This window comes from Pleurodeles waltl, chromosome 9 (assembly GCF_031143425.1).
Source record: "Pleurodeles waltl isolate 20211129_DDA chromosome 9, aPleWal1.hap1.20221129, whole genome shotgun sequence".
NCBI lineage: Eukaryota > Metazoa > Chordata > Amphibia > Caudata > Salamandridae > Pleurodeles > Pleurodeles waltl.
The window spans coordinates 570930867-570943296 of NC_090448.1; the positions used below are offsets into that span (position 1 = coordinate 570930867).

At 45.5% G+C, this 12430-nt stretch overlaps 1 protein-coding gene across 2 annotated transcripts in view; it reads right to left on the minus strand.

Annotated features, from left to right (window-relative positions):
• Window positions 1-12430, minus strand: part of LOC138259674 (cytochrome P450 2C15-like) — a 376589-nt gene that overhangs the window by 127102 nt on the left and 237057 nt on the right. For both annotated transcript variants that reach the window (XM_069207547.1, XM_069207546.1), the window contains 2 exons: window positions 11486-11627; window positions 4637-4824 (listed from right to left, as the gene is read on the minus strand). In XM_069207547.1, coding sequence (XP_069063648.1) covers window positions 4637-4824; window positions 11486-11627 — 330 coding nt within the window. The remainder of the gene's footprint in view (window positions 1-4636; window positions 4825-11485; window positions 11628-12430) is intronic.

The following is a 12430-nucleotide window of genomic DNA, read 5'->3' on the forward strand; positions in this document are numbered from 1 at the left end:
ACATTTATAGAAAATTGGCAAGTGTTGGGGTACCATGTGTGATAGGTTGTAGCCCAAGTGTTACAGTCCTCTATTGAGGGAACCATACCAAATGGCAAGCACATTGCGAGAATTCTATGTTTGTCTTGGGGTCCCGTATGAGAAAACACTGCTTATCACGGATTTGTTTTTTGTGCACTCCATAAAGAACTCTTTTCCAGCTCCGTGGGTGCTTTTCCCATTGTAGAGTGGATTGATTGTGGATTAATTCCTGTAAAGGCCAATTGATGAACAGCTAGAGCAACCCTTGCTGAGGCAGTGTTCAAAGTCTGCATTGCGAATTGTATTACATGACTGCATATTGCTACTAGGTCATTGTAAAGTGTGCGTACTTCAGCTATTGTCATAGCCTGCACATTGGGATATGGTGTGTACGTGCCAAGTGTGGGCCACGTTATTCCATCATTACTTAAAGGACCTAATCTCCCGGGTTGTATTACATGTGGAAGGGCGCAACTGAATAAGTTTTGATGTTCTTGATAAAGGAGAGGTATTTTTAAGTATCCATATGCAGCTCCACACGGTGGAAGGGAATAAGGTCAGGATCATAAGCAGCCCAAGGGTCTGTGCTGTCTTGAGTTCCTCCTAAACCCCCAGTGGAAAACAAAAGAGAACCCTAGGATGTACAATCTCCCTGTAGGTGTGGAGTGGGAGAATGGGGAGGGGATGGAGGTGGAGATGAAGGAGGTGGAGGAGATGGAGGGGAAGTAGGTGGAGGAAGAGAAGAGATGGTCGAGAAGATCTATGTGGGGGACTACTAGCCTTGACCTTGGTCCTCTTTTTGGCTAGTAGAGGAACATCTAAAGCCTTCTGGAAAGAGAATTTCCACTTGAGAGGAACACGAAAGGAAAGCGTGGCAATAATCTGGCCTGTACCCTCCAGTATTTGGAGGCGACAATGACGAGCGTCCATGGTTTCCAAAATGGACTTCACTGGAGAAGGGATAGTGGAAGACTGGCTCAAGACCCTATGTTCTGAAGATTTGGGCTCTGATGATGTTGGCACTGAAGATTTCAGTTGGTGTGGTTTGGTCGGCACAAAGTGGAGGCTGCTGGCGGTTGGCTCAGTGCTGATGCCCGCATCGAAACAGAGACAATCTCTCAGTCTGAGGAGAGTGAGGTCAATGCCAAGGACAGAGGCTGGGACTTATGAGATGTTTCGGTATCAAGCCAGAGGGAGGAGCACCCAAAGCAGCTTTTCTGTATTGACCAAAGCCTGGTGGCATTGGCAGACCGGCGACCTCAAGAAGAGGTTGAAGAGTCTTTTTTACAGTCTTATGGTGGGTGGGAGGGGCCACGATACTCATGTGCTGACCCAAAGTGATTTTGTGGCTTTCGATGTCCGACTGGATGTCTGAGCTGTCCTGAATGGAGAATGTCTCTTCCTCCTGCGCAGGCTCCTCTTGAGTGTACTTCTCTCCGCTAATGTCCGGGGTATCACCCGGTGTCTTGTGGGCCATTTCCAACCGATGTGCTCTTTGGTCCTTAGGAGTCTTCTTAGAGCGGAAGGACTTACAGGTGTCGTAGTTGGCCTTTCGATTACCAAGTGAGAGGCAGAGGTTGCACACAAGATGGTGGTCAGATGGCGGAATATTGGCATGGCACAGAGGACAGAAGTGCATGGAGTCTGTTCCATCAGGGAAGCATTTTCTTTGGTGCCAAATGAAAGGTAGGCCCGAGGCGGGCTTTGGCACCCCAAATGGCAGACAGTCAGTGCCCAACCTGATGAACCGAGGAGGGCGCTAAGATGAGAAAAGCGCGAGTGAAGACAATACAGTCAAAACAGATAAAGGTTGAGAGAAAATAGAAACAAAGCGAGCCAAAAGACAGAGCGAAGACACACGTCTGAACCTGGCGGCGGATAGAAAACAATCTAACAAAGGAGTTGATGCCCATGTGCTATATCACCGAGAGGGGGACTGACTTGATCTTGTGACTCTGAACGCTTGTTCAAAGAAAAACAACTTGCACCACTCTGGACCCAACTCTAGATGGTAGGAGTATGCAGAGCATGTGTACCTACAGCCACACATGCCATCAAACACCTCTTTTTCTTCCTTTAATCCTCTTCAGGTTTGGAGACTCTCTCAATGCTGCCAGACCCAACGGTGGAAAAAAAAGAATCTGAGCATGGAGACCAAGTGGAAGGCTTCTGGGGAGGGCATATGACGTCAAAGGAGGATGGCCCAAGCACCAGATGGGGGAGATTGTCGACGCCCAACAACACCAAAAAAAAAGAAAAAGAGAAGAACTTCTTCTGAACTTCTGGATCCAACCACTAGATGGCAGAATAATGCACAACATGTTAATCCAGAAAAGATTCACTCTGCAAAAAATCATTTTTCGTATAGCAGGAATTTATCAAATAGCCAAAGGAAATTTCCTCCCCAGACATGCAAGTCCGGATAAAAAACAAATATCCTCCTCTGTCCTCATAGAGGCTCTCAAATTTTATTGTCAAAAAGAAGAATACATGTCCCCCTAGTGAGAAAAGAAATATTTAGCGATAAAAGTGTCTCCTTAAAGGAAACATTAACCACATCAGGATGTACTGAGATAAGAGTAAAGGAGATATCTTCCTCTGCAGCGTCCTGGCCAGTCTGACCAGACACATCCACAGGTCAGTGCTATCCAGTCTGTAGCGCTTCAGCAGGCAATTCCCCTGTCATGTGTCTAGATTTTAGGAAGGACAGCCCAGACTTGGGGAATATGAAGAAAACACTATTGCTTCTGACAGGAACAGTCCTGATTAATAAAGGAAAGTTAAACACCTGAAACTCTTCAGGTGCTGATACACAGTGAAGCCAGAGGTTTTCAGCAGTGCCTGTCAGCACTGTAAAGGGAAGAAACAGCAACAAAACAACTTTAACATGCTTACAGTACTATACCAAAAATGTAAACCTCCGACCAACCCACGACAATCAAAGACAATCAGCAGATGGCTTTGCATTCCTTTTCCTTCATTTTGAGCAGTCTGCTTGAGCAAGCAGAAGCCACTTTGGCGTGGTCAATCACTCTACACAGAACCCCTAGGTTATAAAAAGCCAGCCCTTTGGCAATCTGTCCAAACATCAGTGGATGCTGTGTACTCTTTCTCTCCTCTAATATCTCACAGAGCCTAAAGGCTTCATCCTGGATTAATCTCTGCCATGACCTGCCAGGTCAACTCTGTTCCATCCCCCTGTGTCCACACACTCCGACTGCTCCAGATCCCTATTGACTGCCGCAAGACCGTAACCACGCCCTGGTCACCAGCAGACTCGACTATGACAATGTCCTCTACGCCAGCACCACCCAGAAGAAACTGAATAAACTACAGCACATCCTGAATGCCTCCGACAGACTCATCCTGGATGTGCCCGCCGCGAACACATCACCAGACACCTGAGAGACCTCCACTGGCTCCCCGTCTAAAAAAGGATCACCTTCAACCTCCTAGTCCACGCATGGAAGGCTCTCCACGACCTAGGACCCACCTGCCTCAACCACCACATCACCTTCCACTCCCCCGCCAGACCACTCTGCTCAACAGGCACTAGCCACCGTACCCTGCATACGGAAGACCTCGGCTGGGGGAAGATACTTCCCCCACCTTGCGGCAAAGAGCTGGTACACCTTGCCTCTTCACCTCAGGCAGTCAACACTGTTACCTCAATTCAGGAAGGAACTTAATACCTGGCTCTTCGACTGAAGCTCAAAAGACAGACCCCCAAAGCGCCTTGAGACTCCTAAGGGTGAGTGGTGGGCTCTACAAATTTCTGATTGATAAAGATTCAATAATAAAAGCTGCACACATTTTTAGTCAAAAGTGGTTAGTAAATGTCAGAATTTCATGGCTGGTAACATTCTATACTTTTATGTTGTTTTCTATAAACCTTGATGCTTTGGACTATTATTTTCAACAACTGGAAATCAGTAATAAATAACGTTCAAGTTTTTGATAGATGGCAGTCTATTTTATACGTTTTATTTAGCAGCTTGTGGAAGTTCCACAGTTAAATACCCTTGGGAGCACTACGTTCTGAGCTGCCCAATGGGACGAGTTGGAATTTGTGGCACCCAGCTTAACTACAAATGGGAAACACTAAAGCAGGTACGTTCAGAACATGTTTAAGGTGCCCAACCGGGATGAGGGCTCGTGCGGTCGGCAACAGTTTCCAGCATAGAAATTAGATCCCACCCAATAATAATAAGCCACGGATCTTGCATGGCAAGCTTATTTTCAGACGAAGCAAATAATGAAAAAAAATATTATGAAACAAGTATGTTGTGAAATATAATCTTGTGACACAGATGGAAGTCTGACAAAAATCTGTAAACAGACTATTGAACATTACCCAAATGTTCAATATGGTTTCGTTTTATCTCATCCTATCATACATCACTGGTTTAAAGAACACTCTTCATGTTTTAAAGTTGTTGCCACGTTACTTACTAAGTTATGATATACATGTATATGGTTACTTGTATGGGAAAATAGTTCTTCATGACATGGAATAAAACGTTGCTCTTTAATATGGCTGCCTACAGTTCACATCTTTATAGAGTAAGGTACATTTCATTAACAATGTAAAATCACAGACAATAAAAGCGAGAACCTTAGGAATGTAGTATCCTTGGATCCAGATATCTTTAGTCGTACTGTGCGGGATCCCTCCAGGGACAATATCACTGAAACGCTGGATCTCATGGATCACAGCATCTGTGTACGGCATCTTTGCTCTGTCTTCTATGGCAGGGATCCGGTCTCGCCCAATCACACGGTCAATCTCCTCATGCAGTTTTTCTGAAAAGAGACTACATTCAATATACAGCTTTCTTTTACTGCTGCAACACGCTATGGGTATATTTTTTTTCATCACCTCTTAATCTACGTATGGCAAACACTGTGTACTAAAGTTTGGTTTCTGTATATTCACAAAAAATTTACAATTTTTAATATCAAATTCAAAAGCAAATATTTTCTAATGCGATTATACATAAAAATGCAGCAAAAGGGCGCCTACTTCTGGATCGTCACTTGAAGAAATACTGTTTAATTATAGATGCACCTTCTGCTGACGAAAAAACCTTGTCTGAGTCTTTAAATCTTTTCCAAAACAACATGCAACTTTCCTTGTTACTGTACATTTTTTTATACTTTAGTAGTTGGAAGTACAGGACCACGTTCAACATGACTCTCCTTGTAGCCCCTCTTGCATTCTTATATTATTTATCTCTAACAAATATAAGGTAATTCTTAGTTCGTCAATAGTTGGAATGCTCATATATCCTAAAATATCACTGACTTGCTGACAAGCTTCTCCAGTTAATTTTTGGTTTTCCACCTTGTATTTTACACTAACGAGATGTACTGTCAATGTTACGCCTATTATTACTTTAAATGCTAATGTCCTGAAGGAGCTATTACTATAAAAGAACGCACAAAGCTAGCAATAGTATGCATTAAAGTGGTTAGTTATTCAATAAGGAAAACATATTTTGTGGACCTCATTAGCTAACCTGTCTTAGAGATACAAATTACCACTTTGCATAGAAACCCAATGGAGCACAACACACTCTTGAGATACAGCAATCATCCAAATGCTCTCAGAAATGGACTGCCTTGTGGTCAGTTCTTCCATATACAGTACAGAGTAATTGCGGATGGAAAAGAGATTACTTTACTCAAGCAGCAATTCTAAAAAAAACCTCTGGCAAGAAGAATCCTACACATTAGTGAAACACTCCCTCCAAGAGGACTTAAACAGAAAAAATTCTTCCTGGCACCACTTTTAGGGCCAAATGTACAAACACATTTTCCCATAGACACAGAATGGGCAAAACTGCTTGCTACATCTGGCCCTTAGTCCGGTAATCAACAAAACTGTTAAAGTAACAAAAAATATAATTGGACGATACTGAGTCAAATTCATTAGCATGAAATCCACTGATTTCTGCATTCAAAGATGATGCAGGGCGATCACATTTGTCAAACTGAGGAATCCAACAAATTATGTTTGCTATGGTTTATCTAATTCTATGGGACACTTCAAGTGCGGAAATTACACGGCCTGCATATTGGCATACAATCCCAAATATTGTGCTCATATTGTTTACTTCATATTGGACAAAACTCACAGAAAATAAAAATAAGAACGAGTCAACAAAGCAGTCGGATAAAATACCATTTCACCAATACGCATTTTGTCACTCATTTTCTGGATGCGATTCATGGTGAAAACGATGTTTGGTTGCAAAGAGGAGACCCCATTCAAAAGAGTCAAAGGGAATGCAATGAACTAAAATTCTGAATAAATGTGAATGCAAATTGTTGGAACAGGGATGCCCACTTCATGGCAAACAGTTGCCTACACCTGACCTGTGTGCTCAACTGCTCAAGAAACTAGTATCTAGACTTTTTTTTTTTAAATTTGGCCTGACCTTCTTTGTGCCCGACGTTCTCTGTGCCCTTGTTTAGGATACCTCTGCTTAAGGACAGTATAAGTGCTACTTGCTGTCAGAGCCATCTTCAAGCACAAAGGCGGAGTGTAAGGAAGAGCAACAAAATGAAATTTCCAGTTTCATTCTGAAACCTTAGACAGTAGATCCACATCCAATCTGTAGTATACAAGTGGGATACAAACCACCCCACACTGTTTCAGTTCCAAGTTCTTCAAGACAAAGAAAGCAGTTCAAAGTTCTTCGCACCAAGGAAGGCAGTGCTTTGAAAAAGCACTTGAGGACAGTTTTGTCACCAGGACTGGTGTCTGCATGGAAGCTATTCTCCCAGAGATGAAGGAGCATCACCTGATGTCTGCTCTTTCTGCTGACGGAGCAGAGGGTGTGCCTTGAGCTTATACACCACTCTGTCTGTTGAGAGAGGGAACAAGTATGTCTACCCCTGCAGGGGGAGAGGCTGTCGAGGACAAGAAGCCCAGTTTGTTCCAGGAGTGGGTAACAAGCCAGAGAATGGCTCCAAGGGCATGGAGCATGGAATGACCAGTATGTGGGAATGGATCCCCAGTTTCCCCGAAAGGTTCTGGTTGTGAACTGCAAAAATATGTCTGCAGATATCAAGCACTGAGGGAGAACAGCAGCCCAACGTGACTTATGGACTGGTGCTGCTGACATTGGAGTCCTAATCCTCCATCAAAACATCGGTGGGACCCCTTGTTGGTACAGAGGCAGCACCTGCCATACCAGTGTCCCATCTGCATTAGGCTTAGGGAGGCCGCAAACTCAGAAAACAAGAACTGCTGGAGTAATGGCCATGCTGAGAACGATAAGTTGCTCAATTCTAACAATGTTGCAGATGCGACCCTGGGAGCTCAAGAGTATAAGTGCAGGAGCATGACTGCTGCATGTGTCCTGCTCCCACACTCACCACTCTGGCCTGCAGCTACATAAAGGAGGCAACCACAGAGCTTGTGAACTATGTGAGAATGAAACACTGAATCACACAGACACAGGTCTGCAGGGTGCACTTAGGACTTAGAATGAATATTCATCCCAAGATGAATGGTACCAGAACGTCTGGGCACATATGTGCCTTGGGGGGTGATTTGAGGAATATTGCTCCTGTGACTAGTCAATGTCTTGTGCAACATTAGAGGTGAGGGATCACAAATTCTTGGACAACTCAGTCTGAGGGGAAGCACACCAATGTGCAGTGTAGCTACAAGCTGGATTACCATTCTAGGTCTGAATCCTTTAATTGTGCCGTGTAGTATTCCATGATTGTGTGTCATTAAGGTACTTCCTTTAACATCATTAGAGAAGCACTGGGCAGAACAATACACCATTGTGTCTCTTGCTGACTGTTGAGTCCTGAACTCTTGTTCCTTTACTACCTTCCTAAAAAGCCTTTAACTGCTTGCTATTCTGTGATTAAAATGCAGAAAGGTTGTACTTGTACAGGGCAATAATACAGCAGACCTCTCGCTGACCCCTGTATGTATATACATATACACATATACATACATTTATGCATATAAGGAAAAGCAAACTGGTCCCTCTTGCAGAAAGCAGAGTTTTCATCTCTTTCCCTGTCTGCTCTCATGCGGGCAGGTAAAGAGATGAGACACTGCTCCCGCACGCAGGGAGCTGCTGTTTGTAGCAGCTCCCTGCGTGAAGGAGCAATCCCAGCTCCTGGAAAAAATGGAAGCCAGTGGGACCGCGGGGGCCATGAGCTGCCCCCCCCATGGTCCCCATAACTTTACACTACATGTGGCATGGCCTAGTGGGGATGGGGTCACCAGGGCCAAAATCGGCCTACGGAGGGGGCCCTCGTGGTCCCCCGTTCCTTTTGTAATAAAAAAAAAGTATTTGATCCCTGGGAGGTGGTGGTCCCCGGGGCCCAGGAGGATCCTTGTGGCGCCCCCCTAAAATATTTTTAGATAAGCTCCAAGTCCTCAGGAGTGTGATGGTCCACGTGCATCCCAGAATATTTGTTTTTAATCTAGCTCCGTGGAGGTGGTGGTCCCTCGGACCCGTAAGGGGGGGGTGGTCCATGCAACCCCTCCCGCGCAGTTTTTAAAATGCAGCCCAGGGGAGGTGGTGGTCCCTACTGCACAGAGGGGGTGCAGGTCCATGTGTCCCCTCCCACATATTTATTTATGTTGTCCCGGGGGGTTAGTAGTCTAATTTTGTAATTATGTAGGCCCAGGGAGCTGCTGGTTCTTAGGACCAGAGTTGAGGGTCCATGCAGCCCTAATACGTTTCCCCCACACAATTTCCCATCATGTATTGAACATGGCTACAGCCCAAAACGCTGAACGGAACCTCACTAGATTTGGCAGACAACTAGATGTTGGTCCAGAAAGAGTGCTTTTGTAATTCAGTATAAACATTTCAGTCGTTTTTGAGTTATTAAAGAAAAAAATGTATGTATATTTAGGGATGCCAAGGGTCCGCGGATCCCAGAAAGCTCTAAATGAGATATGATTGGCTGCCACCATTTCAACTAGGAAGTGGTGGCATCCATCTTGGGACCGAGACTTGTCCGAGTCCCAACAAAAAAGGTGAAAAAAATAGAAGGGGGCAGGTCAGGAATACCCTGACCCATTAGGCCTGGTGGTGGGGTCCAAAAAAGAATACAAGGAGGGGGACCACCCTCATGGACCGATTACGTCCACGAGGAACCCAACCCCAAGGGCACAGGCGAATAGGAATACTGGAGGGGGGCCTTATGGCCGATTTTGGCCCTGGGGACCCAATCTACCTGGGCCAGTCAAACAAATGTGGAGGGGCGGCTTTGCGGCCCCCTTACTGGGCTGCGTTCGGCCCCAGAGACCCCATATCCCAAGGCCCGGGCCATGCCAGGAAAGGGCGCAGGGCCCTCATGGTCCCTAACCCTGGGATATAACATGTTTGATCTTGAGCTCCCACCAAGCAAGAGCAAACGCCAACTCCAGTCCCAGGGAGTGGGAGAATGTAAAATTCTCCCGCCTGCTGGGAACCAACTTTCCCCTATTTCTCCGCCCACTGTGAAGCGGGCAGGGAAATAGATGAAAAAAGTTGCTCTGGCCCACAGGGAGCCGCATGTTCAGCTGCTCCCTGCAAGCCGGAGCAATGCTGGCTCCCGCTGGAGGCGGGAAGCAGGCTGGGACTGGGGAGGCACTGGGGCTCCCCCCCATGGCATCCATCAAAAAGTAAATGGGTGCCCTGTCTGGGCTCCAGGGCACCCACCTGTTACTGTCCAGGCTCCAGGGATGGGGTCCCAGGGTCCAATATTGGCTCAGGGAGGGGGGCTGTATGCCCTCCTATCACTTTTGATTATGTAGTGGGTGTACTGGGTGAGCTCCAGGGTACCCACCATTTATTATATGGACCCAGATGGTGGGGTCCTCATAGCCAATACTGGTCTGGGGAGAGAAGATGCGTGCCCCCTTCCCCTTTTAAATATGTATTGGGTGCCCTGGTTGGGTTTCAGGCCACCCACTATTTACTGGCTGGCCCCCGGCGGATGGTGTCCCTGGGAGGAGGGCTGTGTGCCCCTCTCCCCCTTAAATTATGACCAGGCCCCAAGAGATGGGGTCCCTGGGGCCAGACATGGGCCTGAAGAGGGGGGGCTGCATGTCCCTCTCCCTAATTACAATAAGGCCGGGCCCTGAAAAGTGGGGTCCATGTGGCCAAAATACAGACCATGGAGGGTGGCTGCATGCCCCCCTCACAGGTCAGCTGCAGAGCCAAGCCTCAGGCCAGGCTCTGCTTGCAAAACCCCACTGTTCATGGCTGAAGGCCATGCATGAAGTGGTATTGGCTGCATGCAGGGAGGGGTGTGTGCAGGACCCTGAAGTCAACCCCCAGACGAGCTTGAAAAAAGCCATGCATAGGTATGGGCGGCATGCAGGGTTGACTGCAGGGCCAACCTCTCTGTCACGCACAGACAAAGGCCGGGCACTGCTTGGGGTTGGCTGCATTTGGGGGTCTGCCCGCAGGCAAGACCCTGCTGCCAACCTCCCAGGGGCACAGGCGAAGGACGTGTGCAGTGTGGGGTCCGTGTAGGTGGGGGGTTGGCTGCATGCAGGGGGGTATTGGCAGGGCCTTGTCGCAGGCCAGGCCCTGCGGCCAACCGCTCGGCATGGGGTTGGCTGCATGCAGGGGGTTTGCCTGGCCATAGGCCAGGCCCTGTGGAGAACCGCCCGCTGCATTAACAAAAAAACTACTACAGGGACATTATAGTTAGGAAATATAATTTTTAAAAACCTTAAAAATTCACAAAAAAAACACAAAGTTTACTGGGACATTATAGTTAGGTTCAGAATTTACACAGACAAAATCACAGAGTCAGCAGTTCGAGTTATCTCAAGAAACTGTAACTTGTGCCCTAAGGTAACCATGCATTGCTAATTACCCCACAAATTACAACACTAATGACATCTTCTATGAAATAATATCATCACCGGAACTTTTTCAGTAAAATGACAGGTGAGAAAACTGTGCATGGCAGGGGTGTGAGTTCATTCATTCATGAAAGCATTGTGGTACAATAAATATGTAGTATTACTTGGCAGCTAGAAAGGGATGCCTTGGGCCTCACTGAAAAAAATTATATTTTTTGGGACGGTAGCTCGCTCACTTACTACAAAAGGTCTGAAGTCAGCTTACTCCCCCAATCTCATGCCACTGCTCATAAACATAAACCGTGTTATGAAATCTGAAAAGTGCTACAGATTCAAACTAGGTAATGTCCAGAAGTTCAGAAACGGCACAGTATTATTTTGTGAAATGTATATTCAAGGCTCAAAGTCATAATTAATAGAGCTGGGTTTCGAATTTTTTGAATTACGATTCTGTTATGTATTTATTCTTTTCAGTCCGTGCTCTGGAAAGATGAACTACAATAAAATAGTGTTGGAAAATCATGCTCTAAAATCATGATACATTTTGTATATGTCAACTTAAATCAAATAAATAGTGCCCACAATCCACAAATGAAATTTATGCTTAGTAACATTGCTCACTTCCTGTTTCTGGGTACTTCAATAGAATCAAAAATCCATATCTCAGTGTAGTACTGACTGTTTCTGTCCCGGCAAAAAATAAATTCAGCGCTGAAAGTACCATGTTCTCATTCTGAAATTCAGACTGAGTATTCGTTGATTCCTGAAAAGAAGAAAACATATATAAATAGGTACATTTCCTAAATCTATTTATGAGACATGACCTCACTAGTCACCAGTAATAATAAAATGGCACTTTTACCCTGCGGTAATAAACTTTTCACAAGAGAAGTCAAGAGGCAAGGGCCAGCGGACACTTTAAAAAAAGCAGCTTCCTGGTCAGAGTTTTAACCACTGCCTAAACAGTTACTTGCATGGCTACCTTTTCAGATCCCTTCTTCCAATTGTCTGTAGTTACAATTCCATCCTTTTACTCAATATTCTGTGTACTTAAAGAATCCTATCACCGACCCATCTGTTCATCCATCAACTCAATAATCACTCGATCTACTCATCTACTAACCTTGCTTTCTCTCACCCCATTATTAAGCAAATATATTTATCCAAAAACAAACCTTATTGTTTTGTAACTGATTGTTTCATATAGCTATACACAATGTTATTACCAATTTTATGCAAGCCGGTGCAATCATTGTTAAAAACCTCGCCAATGTGGGTTCTCTTTAGCCAGCACCACCGACGCTAAGCCTCATGTGCATAGCTTTCAAAATAATTAGCACTGTTCTGGGGTAGGATGTCTTCTCTGAAGTGTTGTTAACTCACCCGTTCACTCAATTGCTCACCATCTGCCCTTGCACTCATTCATCTATACACACCGTCATCCACTCACACGTTTATTTGCCCTCTGCCCCACACTCTCTCGAAAGGGCATTCCCACATCAATCCACAGACACAATCTCACCCATCAATATGCTCATTAACCCACCCTCTAAAACCTTTCTCTCA